General features: G+C 36.3%; 1 protein-coding gene across 4 annotated transcripts in view; it reads right to left on the minus strand.

The window, feature by feature from the left end:
• The window catches only part of Jmjd1c (jumonji domain containing 1C), a 154614-nt gene that overhangs the window by 93983 nt on the left and 41130 nt on the right, over positions 1-19501 (minus strand). For all 4 annotated transcript variants that reach the window (XR_009586749.1, XM_021635256.2, XM_021635257.2 and 1 more), the window contains exon 2: positions 1313-1477. Coding sequence is in view for 1 of the 4 variants with exons in the window: in XM_021635253.2 (XP_021490928.1) it covers positions 1313-1477 (165 nt within the window). In the remaining 3 variants the exon portion in view is untranslated. The remainder of the gene's footprint in view (positions 1-1312; positions 1478-19501) is intronic.

Below are 19501 nucleotides of genomic sequence, written 5' to 3' on the forward strand. Positions count from 1 at the left end.
ATCCCTAGCCTCTGTATTTTAAAATCATGCTTGTATTCAAACTGTTTCAAAGGAGTTGTCAAAATAAATTTCTATTTTTACATGTACAAAAGCATTAAAGAGTTAATTAGTTAAAATAAAAAAACATATGTAAGCAAGTTATACTTCAAAAAATGTGGAAGGCTACAGAGGACATCATGGAGGATTTGCACAGTGTGCTTGAGGCACAAGCTTAATCCCAATGTTAAAAACTGAAGGTTGAAAATTATCTCACCTGGCTTATTTATCAGTCATATTAAACACCTGAAATACTGCTTGTTAGCTTTTTGAAAATGTGTATTTGTGTACATCAATGAGTGTGTGTCATGTGTGTGCAGGCATCTACAGAGGTCAGGAGATCTTGGAGTACTCTGGAGCTGGAGTTACAGGCAAATATTAACCACCCAATAGTAGTGTTGAGAACCAAATTCAGGTCCTATAGAAGAAAAGTACAAGTTCTTACCTACTGAGCCATCTTTTCAACTGAAATAATTTTCAAAGGATTTACATCATGCTGATATGAGATTGGTTTAAAGGAACCATTTCCTAGTCATTACTTGCTAAGCATTTTGCCAGAGAGCAATAACAGTTGTTTGATGTGGTTATTTTCCTAATAAATTTTTCATTTTGTTCTTAGAGAAAGGCTGTCAAGCTAGCCTAGAACTCACTATGTAGATGATGCTGACACTGAACTCCTGACCCAATCCTCCTGCTGTCACCTCTGGAACTGCTGGAATTAAATGCATATATAATTATAAGTGGTTTGTTTAACTCAATTTAGTAATTTTGTTTAATTAGTATGCTTCATTTTCTAACTCTTCAAACTAATGAGGATTTTACTGAAATATTTTCTTAAACAAACCATTCCCTGATATAAATTAATTTGACCCATACCATATATGACCTACAGTGATGACTGATTAAATACAAGAAGAGTCACATGCTTCTGAAAGCTTTAGAAATTCAAGCATCTCACCCTAACCTCAAAATTTCAACAAAGCTGTTCCACACAACACAGACAGCATCTGAATTATTGTTTCTCATCAATTCTGTAACCAAATTTAAGTTTTCACCTAACTGGACAGAACAAACAATTATGAACTAAATATTCTGAAAAATATTAAACTGACACACAAAACTCTTAAGTACAACAATGTTTTGAAACTTCTGCTAGATCACGACTTTTCAAGAACATTAAACTATAATTGGCCAGACACTGTTCAACTTACATTCAATGTTTACTCATCTTAAGGGAACAACTGAAAACACTTAACAAGACAGGAACAAATCTTACCAGTGCAGGCCACTGAATCTGTCTGCTCTTTGATCCCTGAGTCTGGCTAGGGTCGTTCCTTCTGGCCCAGATTAAGTGGTATTCCACCAAGAAAGTTGAAAAATCTTCATAAACTTTAACCCACTCCCGTTTATCCCATTCAAGGTCATCAAATTCCACGTAAACCTATGAAAAAAAGAAATACAATTTATCAGTCATACACAGCAACAACATTAACCCATGAAACAGAATCAGAGTATACATTACTAACATCACTTTTCAGTTTTTTGGCACAAGGTCTTGATATAATATGTAGCCCATACTGGTCTCAAACTTGTGATCCTCCTATTTTTCCCTCCCAAGTGCTGGAGCTTTGTAGTGTTATTTTAGAATAAGAACCCTACTTATTTCTATAACAGGAAAATGAATCCTAAATAACTACATACACAGTAATAAAAGTAACTCAAGCAATGCTCATTAGCACATATTACTCAGCATATCTGAAATACACACTAAAAACTATGTGTGACTGATCATTCTAATGGTGGAGCTTGGAAAATATTTTCCAAAGTAAAAAAGTAGCTAGAGGTATTACTCAGTAGTATAAAATAAATGCTTAAATAAAAAAGGCCCTGAATCCACATCATTAAAAAGGAAAAAAAGAAAAGTAAATACAAAATATATTACGCTTTGCAAATTACTCATATCTCTGAGGAACTAACACAACCAGAAACAATTTATAAACTGAATCTGGCATAAAACATTACTCACAAAAGGTAGTAGAAATGGCTCACAGAGTACAAGTCAACTTAATAAACCACACTAAGATTAAGAAAAATTGTATTTTTAATGATACAGAAAATACACCTGGCAGCAGAGCTGTCGTGGCACACACCATAACCTCTGCACTCTGGGGCAGGGCAGTTACAAGCTGGCCACTCAGTTTACCTGGTGGTCCCCCCACACATTGGTTTTGTTTCATTAACTGTAGAAGATGCTCTGAGGCAAGAATTAGTGTTTTGTTTTTTTGTTTTATTTCCTAATGCCTAGATTGCTATACATGTAAACCAAAGCAGCTACTAAATTTTCTGTGTAAATATATATCACAAAACCATGAATGACTAATTTAGGAGAAAAAATGTGTGTGCTTGAATATAGTTTTTCTTTTTGCAGACTAACCATCGTGTTTGTAATTACCTAAGAAAGGAAAAAGAAGATTCCAAGCTATATAAACATTTGCAACAGGATATAAAATCTGGTCATTATTCAGAAATAGTTGGGTTTGGGGCAGAGGGCACTTGCACAACCATGCCTGTTAATATGATTACTACAAGATTACATCCTCACTGAGATATTATAACAATAAATTCTAAGAACTGGACCCCTGGTTATTAAAATGACTACATGCCTCTTTAATAACCCTTTTGTTGTTTTTGAAGACAAGGTCTCATAATTTAATCCACACTGGCCTTGAAACTCTTGGCAATCCCCTTCCTCAGCCTCCCAGTTTCTCGGAGGACAGGCATGAGCTACCACATCCTGCTGAATTTAGTGATTCTAACTTATTTTAAATAACTGCAAGTTGATTATACCTACTTGGTATCATCATATAGACCTAATATTTATATTAAAATGAAAATGAATTGCATGGCTTTGAGAAATTTATCTTGTGGTTTATTCAAAATCAAACGGCAACCTTATCCTAATGCTGCTTACCCACATAGAATATTTCATATTAAAAAAGGTGCCTGATGTCTTGAAGCAAGCCTTAACCCCAGCACTGGGAGGCTAGAGGCAGGCAGATCTTTGTGAGTTAAGGGCCAGCCTTTTCCACAGAGTTCCAGGCCAGCCAGTACATAATGAGACCCTTAATAGACAGGCAGTGATAAATACATCAGACTACATTAATTAACATTCCTCAAAATGTAGTCTATAACATATACTCATCACACTCATGCTTTTATTTATAAAAGAGGTACATACAGGAGGAAGCCAACCCAGTCATGAAATGTTAAATAATATCCAACTTTAAATCACTGTACTACAGCACTGCCACCAACCACCACCGCTGACTTTACCCATAAACCTTTCCCTGATTTGTGACTAGACTAACAAGAAAAATATTCCATAAAGAAATAATATAGAAAACAATAGTGTTGCTACAAGATTCATTTATGTATTGATCTATAAGTAATTTAGTAATAAAAAGTCGGTATCAAAATCTGCTATGATTGGGTCCTTGTACTGGCTGGGTTTGTGTGTCAACTTGCCACAAGTAAGTCATCAGAGAGGAAATGGCTCCATGAGATCCAGCTGTAAGGCATTTTCTCAATTAGTGATCAATGGGGGAGGGCACAGCCCATGGTGAGTGGTTCCATCCCTGGGCTGGTGGTTCTGGGTTCTACAAGGAAGAAGGCTGAGCAAGCCTGAGGAAGCAAGTCAGTAAGCAGTGCATAGCCCTCCAGGGCCTCTGTATCAGCTCCTGCCTCCAGGTTCCAGCCCTAATTTAGAGTTCCTATTCTGACTTCCTCCAGTGATGGACTATGACCTGGAAGTGTAAGTCAAGTAGGTCCTTTCCTCTCCAACTTGCTTTTTGTTCGTAGTGTTGTGTACAGAAATAGAAACCTTGATTAAGACAGTACTCAAAAAATTCAAATCAAGCAAGCTAAGGATGTAGCTTAGTCACAGAACACTTCTCTAGCACTGCAAAAACGAAAGGGGAAAGGGTGCATAACAAAATAATTTGGCATCTCAACATCTGTGTTTTTGTTTTGTTTTTTTCTTTCTGGACTAAACAAAAACATCAAAAGAACTGAGGTCCAAATGAAGTTCAAATGATATCTGCAATCCAGAAGTCATAACGGTCTCACACAACACACTATATATTGGTATACAAAGATGAGATATCTAGGGTTTTCAACAACCCTTTAAAATTACCTTTATTAACCTTGGGTAAAACAGAGAGAAATGACAAAGAACATGGTAATCGTTCAATAACCTTAAAGGAAAAACAAAACAGGGTAAGGTCTTGCTCTATAAGACTTGGCTTGGCTGGAACTTGGTACACAGACCTATTGTACACAGGCTATTGTCCTGAGTGTTGAAGTAAAAGGCGTGGACACCCACACCTGGCTCAATACCCTTTTACTTTCTTTTTCCCCCCTTCCAATCTAACGTGCTTGGCAAGGATGACAAGCTCCAACTTTTAATTAAGAAATAAGATTTTTGGAATGTGTTTCCTTTCTGAGTATATTTTTAAAATCCACTTCAGAATGAGTGCTCAATTTAATGTGAAGTTACTTTTTGAGACAGCGTGTATACTACCAGTACCATAACCAAAAACTTCAGATGACCTAACACTCCGAAAGACAAGATGACTGAATTTCTTTCACTAGCTCACCTAACACTGTCTGCAGACCATGGATGGGTGGAAAATGGTTGTACTGATTACTGTTAACTACATAACACACAAGTAATAGGGCTACACATCCACACTTCACATCCTATAGAAAACACAGATGCAAATTGGTGAGACCTAAACATATTAAGTAAAATATTTTTTAAAGCCAAAACCTTGTGACCTCTGGGTAGCAATCTGATTCTTAGAAATAATATTAAGGTCATAATTTATTTTAAAAATTATATCAAAATTAAAATTGATGTGACAAGTCAGTGTTAACAATATAAAAAAGCTACAAAATAGAAAAATATTTACAACTAATGTATTTGACAAAATGTATGTATCTTAAAACAGAAAAACTTAAAACTCTCAAGAAAAGGATGCACAAAAAATACAGGCGAAAAATGTGAACAAGTGCTTTTAGTGATGAAGAACCACAGTACTGGAGGCTATATAATCTCACACTGAAGAAAACAAAACACTGGCAAGCACAAACACAAGCACACATGTATGCACAAACAGATAAAATATAACTGGGTAATACTGTGGTAATTAAGTGGAAAGAGGATTAAACAAGTGATCCAAAATTAAAAGATAATAAATCTGGTATTTCAGAACTTTCAGAAAAAGAACGTACATTTTTTTCAACTTTAAAGTCCTTTGGTTTATAATGAAATCTTAGAAAACATCCCAGCTCCTAAGAGAAAGGAATTACACTTTTCCCGCCCTGAGATAAAAATCTTGCTATTTAGCAATGACTGGTTTGTACTTACAATGTAGCTCAGTAAGGAAACAAATTTCCCAAAAAGCATCAGACTCAGGTTCCTGAGTGCTGCTGGGCTTACAGACATGAGCCACCACATTTTAATGGCACCTTTCCACCAAAGAAACGGGACACTGGCACACGGTTGTATCTGTCTTGCACAATATGTAAAAATAAGGATGGGGAGGGACAATAACTGGTGCATTTACTATTGTTAACTTACATACATATTTGTATTTTCAGGTTGTGAAGAATTTTACAGGAAAACAGAATTCAGGGACAAAGTTTTTCATCCAATTAAAAATAAAAATAATCCCTGTGAACAGGAACCAATGTTCCAATGTTCTTTCATTCTTAACCAATTGCAATGTTTCAATTTTAAAAATAACCACAAATTTTGCAAACAAGAATCACTATTATTTATTAAACATCATTTAATCTATTTTTCACCAGGAGAAAATTATAAACAGGATCTTCATTTAAAAAAATAGGTTGTCTTTGTTTAGTATACAAAATTAATGATTTACAATACATAAAAAACAATGTACAAAATACTTTTTAAAATTTTTCATCTTTTAGCACAGAAACATAATGTACTCATTGTTAGCTCCAACAGTTTCATCCATCCATCCATCCATCCATCCATCCATCCATCCAGTTTTCAGGGTTTCTCTGGCTGTCCTAGTAGACCAGAAATCTGTCTTAAATTCAGAAATCTGTCTGCCTCTGCCTCCCACTACTGGGATTAAAGGTTTGGGCCACCATGGCCTGCTTTTTCAACAATTTCAAACTCATACCAACTAGCTCTCTAAAATCTACCTATAATAAATCAGCATTTACTTTTCCAAGGATGGGCATTTTATGTGCTTTAAGTTCTTCAAGATCCACACAGAGTGTACCTTACCTACTTGCTATGCCATATTTTAACTGAACAATGTATTACCAATCATAGGATAAAAATATTCTGTATTTACATTTATACCTTTGTAATATACCATTTGGTACATGTGCCATGTTTAAAAAAAATAAATAAACATGAACATTTTTTGGAGGAAGAGGTAAGTCAGGCAGTTGGCTGCCTAGGACTTGCTCTGTAGACCACCCTGGCCTTAATCTCACAGGGATTTATCTGACTCTGCCTCAGTGTTGGATCTGAAGGCTCGAACACATTGAAATGCTTTACAATGTGTCCAACAGTACTATATAATGAATATATCAGAGCCAGAACTCAAGCTAGAGTCAACTTTAAAAATTCACATATTAAGTTCAAAAGGAAACACCAGTCATTAGTATGTTCAAGAAACCACAAGGCAAAAATCAATTTTAACAAGTGTTAATTCCCTATAAAAGTATGAACTATATTGTTAAAGTTATATCAACATTTGACTTTTTATGACCTCATATATGCAAATAATTTCATAAATGTCAGTAAGCTGAATAAATGAAGGTATGAATAAAAAAAATGTAGGTACAGGGCTGAGAATATGGCACGCTCACTGGTAGAACATTTACTTGCCTGGCATGCTCAAATCCTTAAGCTCAATCCCCTAAGACTTCACACACACACACACATACACACACACAGAGAGAGAGAGAGAGGAGAGAGAGAGAGAGAGAGAGAGAGAGAGAGAAAGAGTTTTCTGGTATCAGATTTTAATAGTACATATTCTAAAAAAATGGAAACAGGAAAAAAAAGTAAGAATGCTTCCAAAATAATGTAAATATTCTCATTTGACTCAATTCAATTTCACCAAAGAAAGGAAACCAAATAGACCAATTTACTGAATAAAAGAAAGATGATGAATTAAGGAGAAACAAGACTATTACCATGAAGGAAGATGGTGCAGAATAAACAGAAGCAGAGAGACTCACACCACCTGCTTTGCATCCATCTTCTCCACCAAGGAGAACTGAACAGAAAACTAAAAGATGCAGAACAAACAGTCTAAAAAGTAAATAAATTCAAAATGAGAAAAGATAGTACGAAAATACCTAGCCACTTTTTAAATCAGTATTTAGAGTTGAAATATTCACAGCCCCAAGTAGGCATGTACTTCTAATATGTGTCAAATGATAGAAACTGAAAACAATTCTAACAACATGCGTTTGTGCGTGTGCGCAGAAGTGTGTGTGTGTGTGTGTGTGTGTGTGTGTGTGTGAGAGAGAGAGACAGACAGAGGGAGAGAGAGAACTTAAGAACACTTACCACTCATACACAGACAGAAACATAGGTTTGGTTCTCAGCACCCATATGGTGGCTCACAGCTGCCTGAAACTCCAATTCCAAGAGATTTGATGCCCTTGTCTGGCCTCTGCAGGCCAGAAAGGACATAATTAACATACACAATTTTGGGCAAAACACTCTATATACACATAAAGTTAAAGTAAACCTTGTCTTCAAAGCAGCTTGAAGGCATTTTTTAAAAGGGTTTATACTGGTGCTAGAAATGGCTCAACGGTTGAGTGTCCTTGCAGAGGTTCCTAGTTCTCAGTTCAGAATAGCTACAACAGGGAGCTCACAGCTCCAAGGAATCCAATGGCATGTTCCAGAGTCTAGAAGAAGTATCTGTGGGTTACAACCCTTTTGGGGGTCAGATTGGGTATCAGATATCCTGCATATCAAATACTTATATCATGTTTCACAACTGTAGCAAAACTAATAATTTTATGGTTGAGGTTCACCACAATATGAGAAACTGTATTAAGGGTTGCAACATTAAGGTTAATAAAAACTCAATCTAGAATCTAGACTGACACACACACACACACACAAAAAAAAAAAAAAAAACAGTGCACATACACACACACAAATAAATATTTCTGAAAAGGTTTATTTATAGAGTGAATTTTATCCTACAATTAATATTAAATTTTTATTTTCAATTAAAATCCTTTGTCTTAAGTGGGTTAAGGTAACTAATGTCTGCATTTTTTAAGACAAAATATTATGAAGACTAAAATATAATCAGTAGCAAAATATCAAGGTGTAGGCATATTCATACACAGGTGTAGTACATAGACGGATGAGCCTCTGTAATTTAAGTCTAACCCAAAACTAACGCAAAGCAAAGTCTTCAATGTATGTTACAGAGTTTATTCTTAAACCTCAGATAAGACATTTAGATACAAACCAAACTGTAAATGAAATGTATATAACATGATGGATGATAAGGATTCCACACACAACAACAACAACAACAAATCAAACACAATTGACTGATAACAGAATCATGGCAAGCAGTGGTAGTTTAGTGAAATAAAGGAAGTTAAGCTAACCTACAGTTAGGGGATTCTAGTAAACAATCAATTTTACCACACAGAAGGCCCCCAAAATTATAAAACTCTTTGGGAGTTAAGTACAGCCAATATAAGAGACTGACTACAACCTATGTAAATAGCAGTGTATTGGCTAGATGAGATTGTTCCCTGGAACAAATGTTTCTAATAGGAATAATATTCAATCAAGTTGGGGGGAGATGATCACTGAGAAGAAGTATTAGATGCACCTCAATAATGACAGTTACCCAGGACTAGTCTCTGGCTTCTTTCTCAGGTACCCATGCTTTCATCACAAGTACCACACAGATGGTGCCATCTCTCTTTTGGTTTTTTGGTTTTGTTTTGAGACAGTTTTCCTATATAACAACCTTGGCTGTCCTAGAACTCTCTTCATACTATAAGGTCCTGCAGATTCCCTTCCTGTTATTATTTTAGAAGCCCATTTCTTTTTCTTTTGTTTAGGCAACTCAAGGTCATTTTTCGTAACTCTTTTTCTATATACAGTTAGTCCTTAAGAGAAAGCTTCTCATAGTACTTAATTCTGTTAATTCAAAAATCTTAAATATTGCTGTCTCCCAGATATGTAATTCTCAACCAAGCTTAAGCATGTATTCATAAGGAGCATGCAAGTGTTAATGTTACTTCAAACAATGTTACACACACACACACACACACGCCTCTTTCCCCTAATGAACTCCTTTCTCATATTTCTTCCTTCAGTATTACAAAGACTATTTCTAGCTGGGTGAGGTGGAGCACACGTGTTGTCCCTGAAAGTTCAGGGTCAATGTGGGATACACATTAAGTTCCAGACCAGCCTGTGCTACATAACCAGGCTAATCTCTTGGCTAGTGACATGGCTCATCATGTAATGTGCTGACTGCCCAGCCTAGCTACCTGAGTTGGATCCCCAAGTACCACATGGTGGAGGGAAAGAACCTATTAAACTGTCCTCTAGCCTCCACATTCACAGGTGGCATAGGTATACAGGTACATGTAAGAAAAACATTGGAGAGTTCTTTCTAATATACTTAGTATAATTTTATTTCCCCTGTTCATTCTCCCTTCCCCTTATGATGATGGGGAACCTAGATTCAGGTCACATCATGTTTGCATTTTTCAGTATTGTCCTAATTTTGAATACCACTATCATAGATGTAACACTAGCTAGCTACTTTACTATATAACAGAATAATAGCTGGGTCACATATTCATAAAAGCCATAGGGATTCTCTAATAAAGCCTTCAGGAAGCATGTGGTATAATTTTCTGCCAGATTTGGGAATTCTGACCTCTAAAATTCCAAATTCTAAAAGTAACTAGATAAAAGTATAGTAGTGTAATTACATATAAAGACGTTTACTTATCCCTACAGGTTCATGTGCTTGAGCACTTGGTCCTAGCTGGTGGTGCTGTTTGGGAAGGTGATACAACCTTTAGGATGTGGAAGTCTTGCTGGAGTAGTCAACAGCAGTACTCAAAAAGTAGACTTCTTGAGGTTTTACAACTTGGCCCCATTTCTCTCCTCTTCTGTGTGTTGGTAACAATCATAAATACCAATATGAAAAGTTAAGAATGAGATGATTACTAGCACATCAATTTAAATAAGAACATACAGAACTCATTTTCACTTGTAAGCAATATGTATTCAGCCTTTACTTGTATAAGTCTAAAGACACAAAAATGGCTACACACCCATACAGGAAAACATACAAGATTGTATTCCTCGGCTATTGTTTAAAAATACAACCTCTCTTGCCATATCTAACACAATGAAAAGCAACTATAATGCCCTATGGAAAACCGACACCTGCAGGAAAAGATGCAGTCTGGCAAGTGCTGGGCCTGTCCATTCATCACTCAGTTCCCAAACATTACGGCACTCCTCCTCTCTCTTCCTGTACACTCAGTGGACAGAGCTAAGAAAACAGAGCTTACAGTGTTCTAGCTGAACTCACACAGCTGAACTTGGCCTTAAAAAAAAATGCAGTCTTTCAGGGAACAATTTTTAATGTGGATTCAAGTGCTAGAAAGGACTGGTTAAAAAAAAAAAAAAAAAAAAAACAAAAACAAAAACAAAAAAAAAAAAAACTTGTCAAAAACTTACTATTTTTGTAAGACTCAACTAATGAAGGTGCCTAAAACTAACACTAAAATATGAGAAGCCTAATGTCTACATTGTGCCAAGTAAATGGAACATATCCACCCAACCTTAACAATTTCATAGAACAAAACAACTCAAAATATTATCCACTCCACAGTATTCAGAAGGTCTAACGGTGGTCTCCTAAGTTAGAGGGTCTAACCCACGACGGGATGGGCTACTTTACTTTATCAGTATCCTGCAGCACTTTGTCAATAACTTACAAGCTTCAGCTACTATGACAAAGAGTTTGGCGTGCTACTAAACCATAACAGGCCTGTCAGAAAACAAGGAGAAACTGTCTAGCTGGTTGATCATGCTGTGCTGGCAACTTCTCAAACATCTGCTAAAGGTCAGATTTCCACTGCATGGAACCAATCAATGGAACTACACAGTTCTCCTAGCACTCTAAGAAGCTAAACAAAGACCACTATTTTACGTAAGTAAGAGAATATAACTTGGCTTTGTAATAAATTACAGCAAAGTCTCTGGCTTTCTTATCTGAGAAATCATACATTTAAACAAAACTTCTGAACTTCTATTTGTATTTTAACTTATGTTTACTGTGTTTACAAAGTATAAATATTATAAAACTCTACCTTTCTACTTGGTAAAAACTGATTTTCCTAATTTTATATTACAGAAAGTGCAGTATTTCCTACTGAAAAGTTAAGTCAATTTCAACACAATAAATACAGGTGCTTTTAAATATGAAAACAAGTTAATAGGTTGCTTAATTCAGTGAAATTCATTTTGCCAGCTCATTCACATTCACTGAATTGCTAGAAAACAGTATTGATAAAACCAAACTTGTTACAGGAACATTCAGATTTTTTCAGTGATTAAAAAAAAAAAAAAAACTGGCACTAGGGCTACTGAGAGAGCTTACTGCTCTTACAGAGGATGGAGTTGGCTCCTAACACCCATATCCTGTGGCTCACAACCAACTGTAACTCAGGTTTTCAGGAGAACTGATTCCCTTCTCTGAGCTCCGTGGACTCCTGCAATCATATGGTACACATGCGCCCCCATACACATAAATACTAATTTTTAATGTGACTATCAAATTAAATATAAATTTTTGTTAAAAAGGCCTAAAAACATTCCATACTCAGGGAATCTGACTAGTTATTTAAGCAAAAATTAAATGCAAGTTAATAAAGTATAAAAAAAAAATCATAAGTATGTTCAATCTATGTACGAGGGGTTCAGGGAGTAATTAAGACATGGTTTCACTATATCCTCCAGAATGAGCTGAGGCTGATCTCCCCATCCTCCTGCCTCAGCTTCCCAGGTGCTAAAATTATAAGCATCCATTTTTTTTGAAGACAGGATTTCATTATGTAGCCTTGGCTAGCCTCTAACTCTCAAAGAACCATCTTCCTAACTTACTGTGTACTGAGCTTGAAAGCAAGCATTACTTTGCCCAGCTCTTTTTTCTGTTTGTTGTTATTGTTGTTTTGTTTTGGGGGAGGGTCTCTACTGTGGATCTCTAACTGTCCTGGAAACCTCTATGTAGACCAGGCTGGCCTCTAAGCCAGCAGTCCACCTGACTCTGCCTCCTGAATGTTGGGATTAAAGAAAGGTGTGTTCTACTATTCCCAGCCTCCAGCTCTTTCTTAAAAGATGTTACATTAAATCCAAAATTTAAAGTTCATGTATTTTTCAAATTATTCCCTATATATAACTAAATATACTACTGTCAAAGTTTGCTAAGCAAATTATGAAAATAAATTATGAAGATTTAAAATGTCTTTTTATATACGAATGCAAGTTAAAAGTAAATGTTTTGAAATCCTGGATGAACCATTTTGCCAGGGGATCAGGAAGGTAAAAGTCACTGCTTGAACATATACTTATCATGTATGAGACACTGAATTTAACCCAACACCAAATTTCACATTTTTAATGCATTCCAGTCTGTGTGTGTATGTATGTATAAACTGTGTGTGTCCTGGGGAGAGGGGGCAGGGAGAGGAGAAGCAGAGGCAGACAGACTGGGGATAAGGGGAGGGGGGGCTTACATACCAGAACAAGTATAGAGGACAGAGAACAACTTTATTAAGTTGATTCTTTCCTTCCACCTTTATTAAGGTTACAAAGACCAAAATCAGATCTTCACGCTTTTACCCACCTATTTGAGCCATCTACCCAGGCTTCAGTATTTCTATAATGAAAATGGAATGAAGACCCTACAACAAATAGCTCTCAGGCAGTTAGTAAGTAATTTGAATAAACAAGTTACTATTTGCAACATCAAATAAGTAAATAAGTGGCTAAGAAAATAAAAGCACAATGGTAATTTTCCCATTTTCACATTAATTATAAAAATAATTAAAGCATCTCACTACCAAGTAACAATCCATAAAGTCACTTCTAGAATCCTACGAGTCAACTGAAACTCAAAAGTGACAGAACACACCAGATTCTTGCTAGATCTTTTAATAAAATATATCTTCTTTGAAGACTGGGCCATTAAGTTATTGATCATTATTTCTGAACCATCTACTGAAACCCCCATCCACCCAAGTATTCAAAGCCAAGTTTAGTAAAGAAATGTGGTAAAATGCTTAACATATTTCCTTGAATTCTTGTAACATTCTTTTAGGCAAAATATTCTATAGTTGATAAACTAGAAAAAAGAAAGAGGAAGGAAGAAAGTGGAAGAAAGTGGAGGAAGGAAGGAAGGAAGGAAGGAAGGAAGGAAGGAAGGAAGGAAGGAAGGAAGGAAGGAAGGAAAGGAGGAGGTTGAGGAAGAGAAGGAGAGAAGGAGAAGGAGAAGAAGGAGAAGGAGAAGGAGAACAACAACAACAAGAAAAGGCAAAGGACTTTCAGGAAGAGGGAGAAGCAGTAAAAAGTACTGTTATATCCTGAGGAATCAAAGCTCTCTTAACATCTATAAACTCAAATGACTTCCATTCTCCTTTATATATGGTTTAAACTGAACTGTGACAGCAACCTCATTCTCTAACTCCCCACAAATTCCTTACATTCTACTACTGGGAGACAGAGTAACAAAGAGGAGAACAGACGTAAGTGAGACAGCTGAAAGTCCATGCCTGGTGTCTTAGCTATTAACACTTAGGAAGTTTAAGAGAGGCTGACCCCTCATAACCAGGAGTAAAAAAGACCAACCTGAGCAACATACCAAGACAGCATCTTTTAGAAACAAAAACAAACAAACAAAATCATTACAGAGTAAAAAAAAAAAAACAAACAAACAACTGGGTTCATCTTTCTGAGAAAGCTCGGGCAATGAGTACAAAGAAGCTCTAACTCACTCACTCTTTATCCTGATTCAACTACGACAGATGAAGCAGGGCAGACTCATCTTTTGAAGGTACCTTAGTAGTGACTGACTGAGAAACACACTTAACAGTTACAATGTAAAGTCTCTGGAAGTAAGTGCTGACTCTAGCATAGGCACCAAAAAAAAAAAAACCTCAAAGTGAAATGGCCAACAGGTTCACATGCCTGCCTGCTGAGACTTCAAGAACAAGAAAAAGTTTGTTTTTCTAAGACATGAGATCATCCCAAATGAGAATCCATAAGGAACTTACTGACTTACTGAGTCCTTCTGAGACAGGTAACAGGAGCTAAGGTTGTTTGAATGAGATGTCACCTATATAGTCTCATAAATGCAAATGCTGGATAACCAGCTGGTGGTGCTGCGTAGGGAGATGTGGTCTTGTTGGAGGAAGTGTGGCACTGGAAGAGAGCTTTGTTCCCTTTCTCTGCTTCTTGCTTGTGGTTCAGCATGTGAGCTCTTACTTTCTAGATCCAGCTGCCATGCCTCTGTTCTGCCATTGTAGGGACTCATCCCTCTGGAACCATACACTCAGTTGCCTTGTTCATGGTGTTTTATCACAGAGTAACTAATACAGGAGCCATCAGTGGTGAGCTAGGAATAGAGATGGAAATCAACTTTACAGATGCCTGTCAACTTTTTTCCACTTCTGGCTTGATCCCAAGAAGCTTGCACTCTACCAGTGCGTTATATTATATACACAGACTCTCTTTCCCCTTCCAGCACTACCTTGGACTTCTAGTCAGTAGGAATAGTTCTTGCCTGCCTTTTATGACAGTTGGCCATTAAGCCCACCTACTGTGTTACCCTTTTCCTTAATAGCTACAGCACATAGTATAACTGTATATATTAATATATATTAATGTATATATATATTAATGTATATGTACTGTATATATTAATATACAGTAAGTAGTCTTTGAGGATGGATCCCCCTCCTACCACCAAATATATCCTATCTTCTCAAACATAACTTCTTTAACTCCAGCAATTTAATTCCAACATCAAGTACCCAGCATTAGGGGTAAACTCCACTGGAAAAATACTTGGTCCTCATCACATATATTATAAAGTTTCTGCACAAAGACTAAAACTGTGGAAATCTTTTATGAAAACTGTCAACTATAATATTTCAAAGGGGTAGGTGGAATGGAATCTTCATGCCTAAAAAAAACTTTTATAAAGTTGATACTCCAATTCAAAAGAAGGATGGGGCTTTACTCCAATAGGACTACCCATATTTTTGATACCACAGGGAAGTATAGGATTACTCAAACATCTCTGCAACCAATTAACTAGCTATAAAAATCAAACATTCCCAACCACCTTCCTCCTTTGGTTTAGTAATGTACTAAACAATTCACAAAACTCAGGAAAAGTAATTACTAATACTATTTTATTATATACAATACAATCTAGTAATTGCCAAACGAAAGAAATACAAAGAACAAGAAATATTTCCACGACCTCCTCCATTATGCCCATCCTTCAAATGCACTGGGATTTTTCAACATGGATGCCTACCAAATGTAATGGCAGCTTTCACAGGTAACAGCCATGGCTACTATCTCCAGCCCCTCTCCTATCCTTCAGAAACCAGGGAACAAGGATGGAAATTCAACCTCTAATCAAGGTGTGGCTCTAAGCTATTTAGATGCCTACCAACGGTCCTATCTCACAGAACAAGACTCTCCTAGAACCATTTTAGCTGAAAAAATCCCCTAAGTATTAATTCTGCACCAGAAACCAAAAGCAACAAATATACATTTACTGTGGAACAAATGTGTACGTTAGCTGAATACATTAATCATCTCTCTTCACTGGAAGCAGCACTGATGAGTTTACTGCTTAAACTGTAGATGAGTATACTATGTTGACTATATTTAATTAACACTTGGTATTTATATATTTAAACACAGTTACTAAGTCAATATATAAAAGTAATTGAGTTTCTTGTTTTATTCATGAATATTACAAAATTCTTTCACTGCATTTATTACGTTTTATTGTTATTAATGTAGCTCAAAGAATTAAAATTCTAGGGCTTTTTGTTGTATTTTAAATCAACAAATACCTACTATCTAAGTAATGCCCTAGACACTGGGAATGTAGCAGCTACCAAAGCAAACTCTTGTTTCATAAGACAATTCAATTCTAGTGAATTAAAACAAGGAACACACTTAATAAGACAGGGGTGAGGTGGGGCATAAAGCAAACAGAGCAAGATAAAATACTGAGAAGAAAAATGGTGAATTTTAGATAAGGTTTCCAGTGTCAGCCACAAGTGATAAGTCCACTGTTATTTAAACAAACTTAATGGAAGTGAGGGACTCAAGCAGAAATCTTAGGAGAGAGCATCTGACAAAGCAGGAGGACACTGAGCATATTCAAGGAACAGCAAATCACACTACAAAGTTAAGAGTAGCAGAAGATAGTATCAAGATGGAATAATGAGAAGATGCAATGCTTCTCAGGCTATGAAGCCTCTACAGTAAGCAGCTTAGAACACTTGGGAGGCCTTGATCATAGAAAGGACATGACTGCTGTAGATACTATACACTTTAATGAGTAAGGACGAGTCAGGCAGGTAGCTACTTACTAGAAACTAGTTAATGGGTTACTAGAACCACTTAGAAAGATAATGGAGAATCTAGGCAAAATATAATGGTGATTTGAATTAGTATTGTAACACAGCGGGTAAGAGACGGTGGGATTCTGGATAAATTCTGAAAGTGGAACGAAAGAGACTTTGCTAGCCATCTGGATGAAATGTGATAAGGAACCTGGACATGAATGAGGTTATCATTTGTTGGATGGGCAGAAGTTCAATTTAGGGACATGCTAAATTTGACATGGTTCAGTTATTTTAGACAAAAATATCTAATTGGATCCCCCACATAGTTCACACTGTATCTCGCTAGGACATTCATAACATGTAATTTTCCTATTTATGTTTATCATAATTAAATATGAAAAAAATAAAAATAGGTGCAATTGTTCAGTGACCAGCAGTTCTCAAATCTGTGGGTCGTGACCCCTTTGGGAGTCAAATAACCCTTTCACAGAGGTTACCTAATACCATCAGAAAACAGATATTTTACATTATGATTCACAACAATAGCAAGATTATAGTTTACAGTAGCAAAGAGAATAATTTTATGGTGAGGGGTCCATGAACCATCACAGCATAGGAGGTTGAGAACCACTGATACAAAGAATCCAGACAGGTACACTTAAAATTAATAAAGATGGTTTTCTAAAAGAAAAGCAGAAGGAATAGGGATATAATTCATTGGCAGGATACTTGCTTAGCCTATATTAGACCCAACTTCAATTCCCAGTACTACAAAATAAATAAATTTTAAAACAGATTCTTGGATCATTTATCCCAAATCTAATATCAAAGTATCTGGGTATGAGGCATGGGGGAGAGGGGGAAGGTATTTTATTTTATATTTTAAACGTTTGTTTGTATGTTTGTGTCTGGATGTGAGTTCGGATGGTGGGGTGCAGTGCTCACAGAGGACCAGAAGAGAGCATAAAGATCCCCTGGAATTGGAACAGCACGTGGTTGTAAGCCACTTGATATTGGTACTGGGAATCTAACTTGGGCTGTCTAAAAGAACAGTAAGAGCTCTTAAGCACTGAGCCATCGCTCAGGCCCTGCCCCAAAGCTACTTTCAGTATGTTACTGCCATGCACATAAAAAAGATTAGCCCTACTGAATGACAGCAATAATTAGAAGAAATGAAAGGTGTTAATCACTGACTTCAATCACAATATATATTCCAAGTTGCACTGAACTTTCTTCAACTTTGTATTTCAAAAAGCTCAGTAACTGTCCTAAAAATAAGTATATGGTTATGTGCTCAGGAATCAATGAAAAGATAAAATACAAATAATTTTGGGTTTTTTTTGGACAGAGTCTCACTATGTAGCTCTGGCTGTCCTTGAACTCACAGAGATCCACTTGCCTCTGCCTCCTGAATGCTGGAAATAAAGGTGTGTACCACCATGACTTTATTCAGATGAGTAATGTTGAATAAAGTCTTATCTTAGAAGAATTCAATTTAGCATTACAATGATTACATATGTTAAAAGCCAAATCAATAAGACATTTTAGAATACAACAGAAATGTTCCCTAAGACCTGTTAGGTATTATCAATATGAATTTTAACAGGCCAAATTATTGTAGAGTACAATCCGGCACAAACACTAAAAACGAACGGTCTGCCACTTCTAAAAGTCTCTCAGATCCCTCAAGGAGCACTGTGCTGGATGCTCAGGCTGTATTTGTTATAAGATGGCATAACTACATCCATACAATATGCTTCCTTCGCTGCCACCTGGGACCTGAAGCTGCTGCAACAGATGGAGCAGGTGATTCAGTCTACGTTCCATCTTTCACAAGGTGGAATTAGTCACACAGACCTCGTCCTAAATTAGAGAAGCACTAACATCTATTCCAGAAATGCTCTGACATGTTGAAAGCACTCCTCTACATCGATATAAATTTTTATACATCTACATGGCAAATAAAAGGACTTTGAGATGAGACTTAACTAACATTCACCACTTGCTGTGAAACCAACGTAAACAATTCCACTAAACAATGGATACCAACACCACAGGCTTTTGGAAGAAGAAAAAAGTCATCAAGGAAGTGAAATAAAAACTAAATAAAAATATTAAGCAATTATCTGCATTTTTCATTCATTCTCTTCTTCAGGCGGAGCACAGTTTCACAGAATAGCAAGTTTAGTATCACTTCCAATAGAAAAGAGTACTTGTATGCTCTTGATCCTTGAAAAAGTGATAAAACATTAAACATCCATACACATCAAAGCCCAATGGAAGCCTCAATATTTTTTAAGATGGATAATGAAAACTTACACATGACTCAAGTCACGCATTTTGCAGGTAGGCTATCACTAGTATACTGCTATTGATACTCTGCCTACTGGTAAATATGGCATTTTAATGTTAGACACAAAATATAAAAGATACACCTGCAACAAAAGTACTGCCACATTGCTGTGTGTGGTGGTTCATGCCTTTTCAAGCCAAGCACTGGAGAGGCACAAAGAAAGACATATTTCTGCAAGTTCAAGGCCAAGCTGGCAAGTATTATAAGTTCTGAGCCAGTAATTTACTATATACCTGAAACTATTTCTAAAAACCCAAACAAAAGACCAAACAAAACCCAAAAAGTAGTAGTTAGTTACAAATATTGGGGAGAAGGAAGGTTTGGACCTACAAGTAGCATAAACTGAAGGTAAAAGAATCTCCCAACACAGGGAAGAGATGTGCATCAATG

The sequence above is a fragment of the Meriones unguiculatus genome, chromosome 16, assembly GCF_030254825.1.
Source record: "Meriones unguiculatus strain TT.TT164.6M chromosome 16, Bangor_MerUng_6.1, whole genome shotgun sequence".
NCBI classification, from domain to species: domain Eukaryota; kingdom Metazoa; phylum Chordata; class Mammalia; order Rodentia; family Muridae; genus Meriones; species Meriones unguiculatus.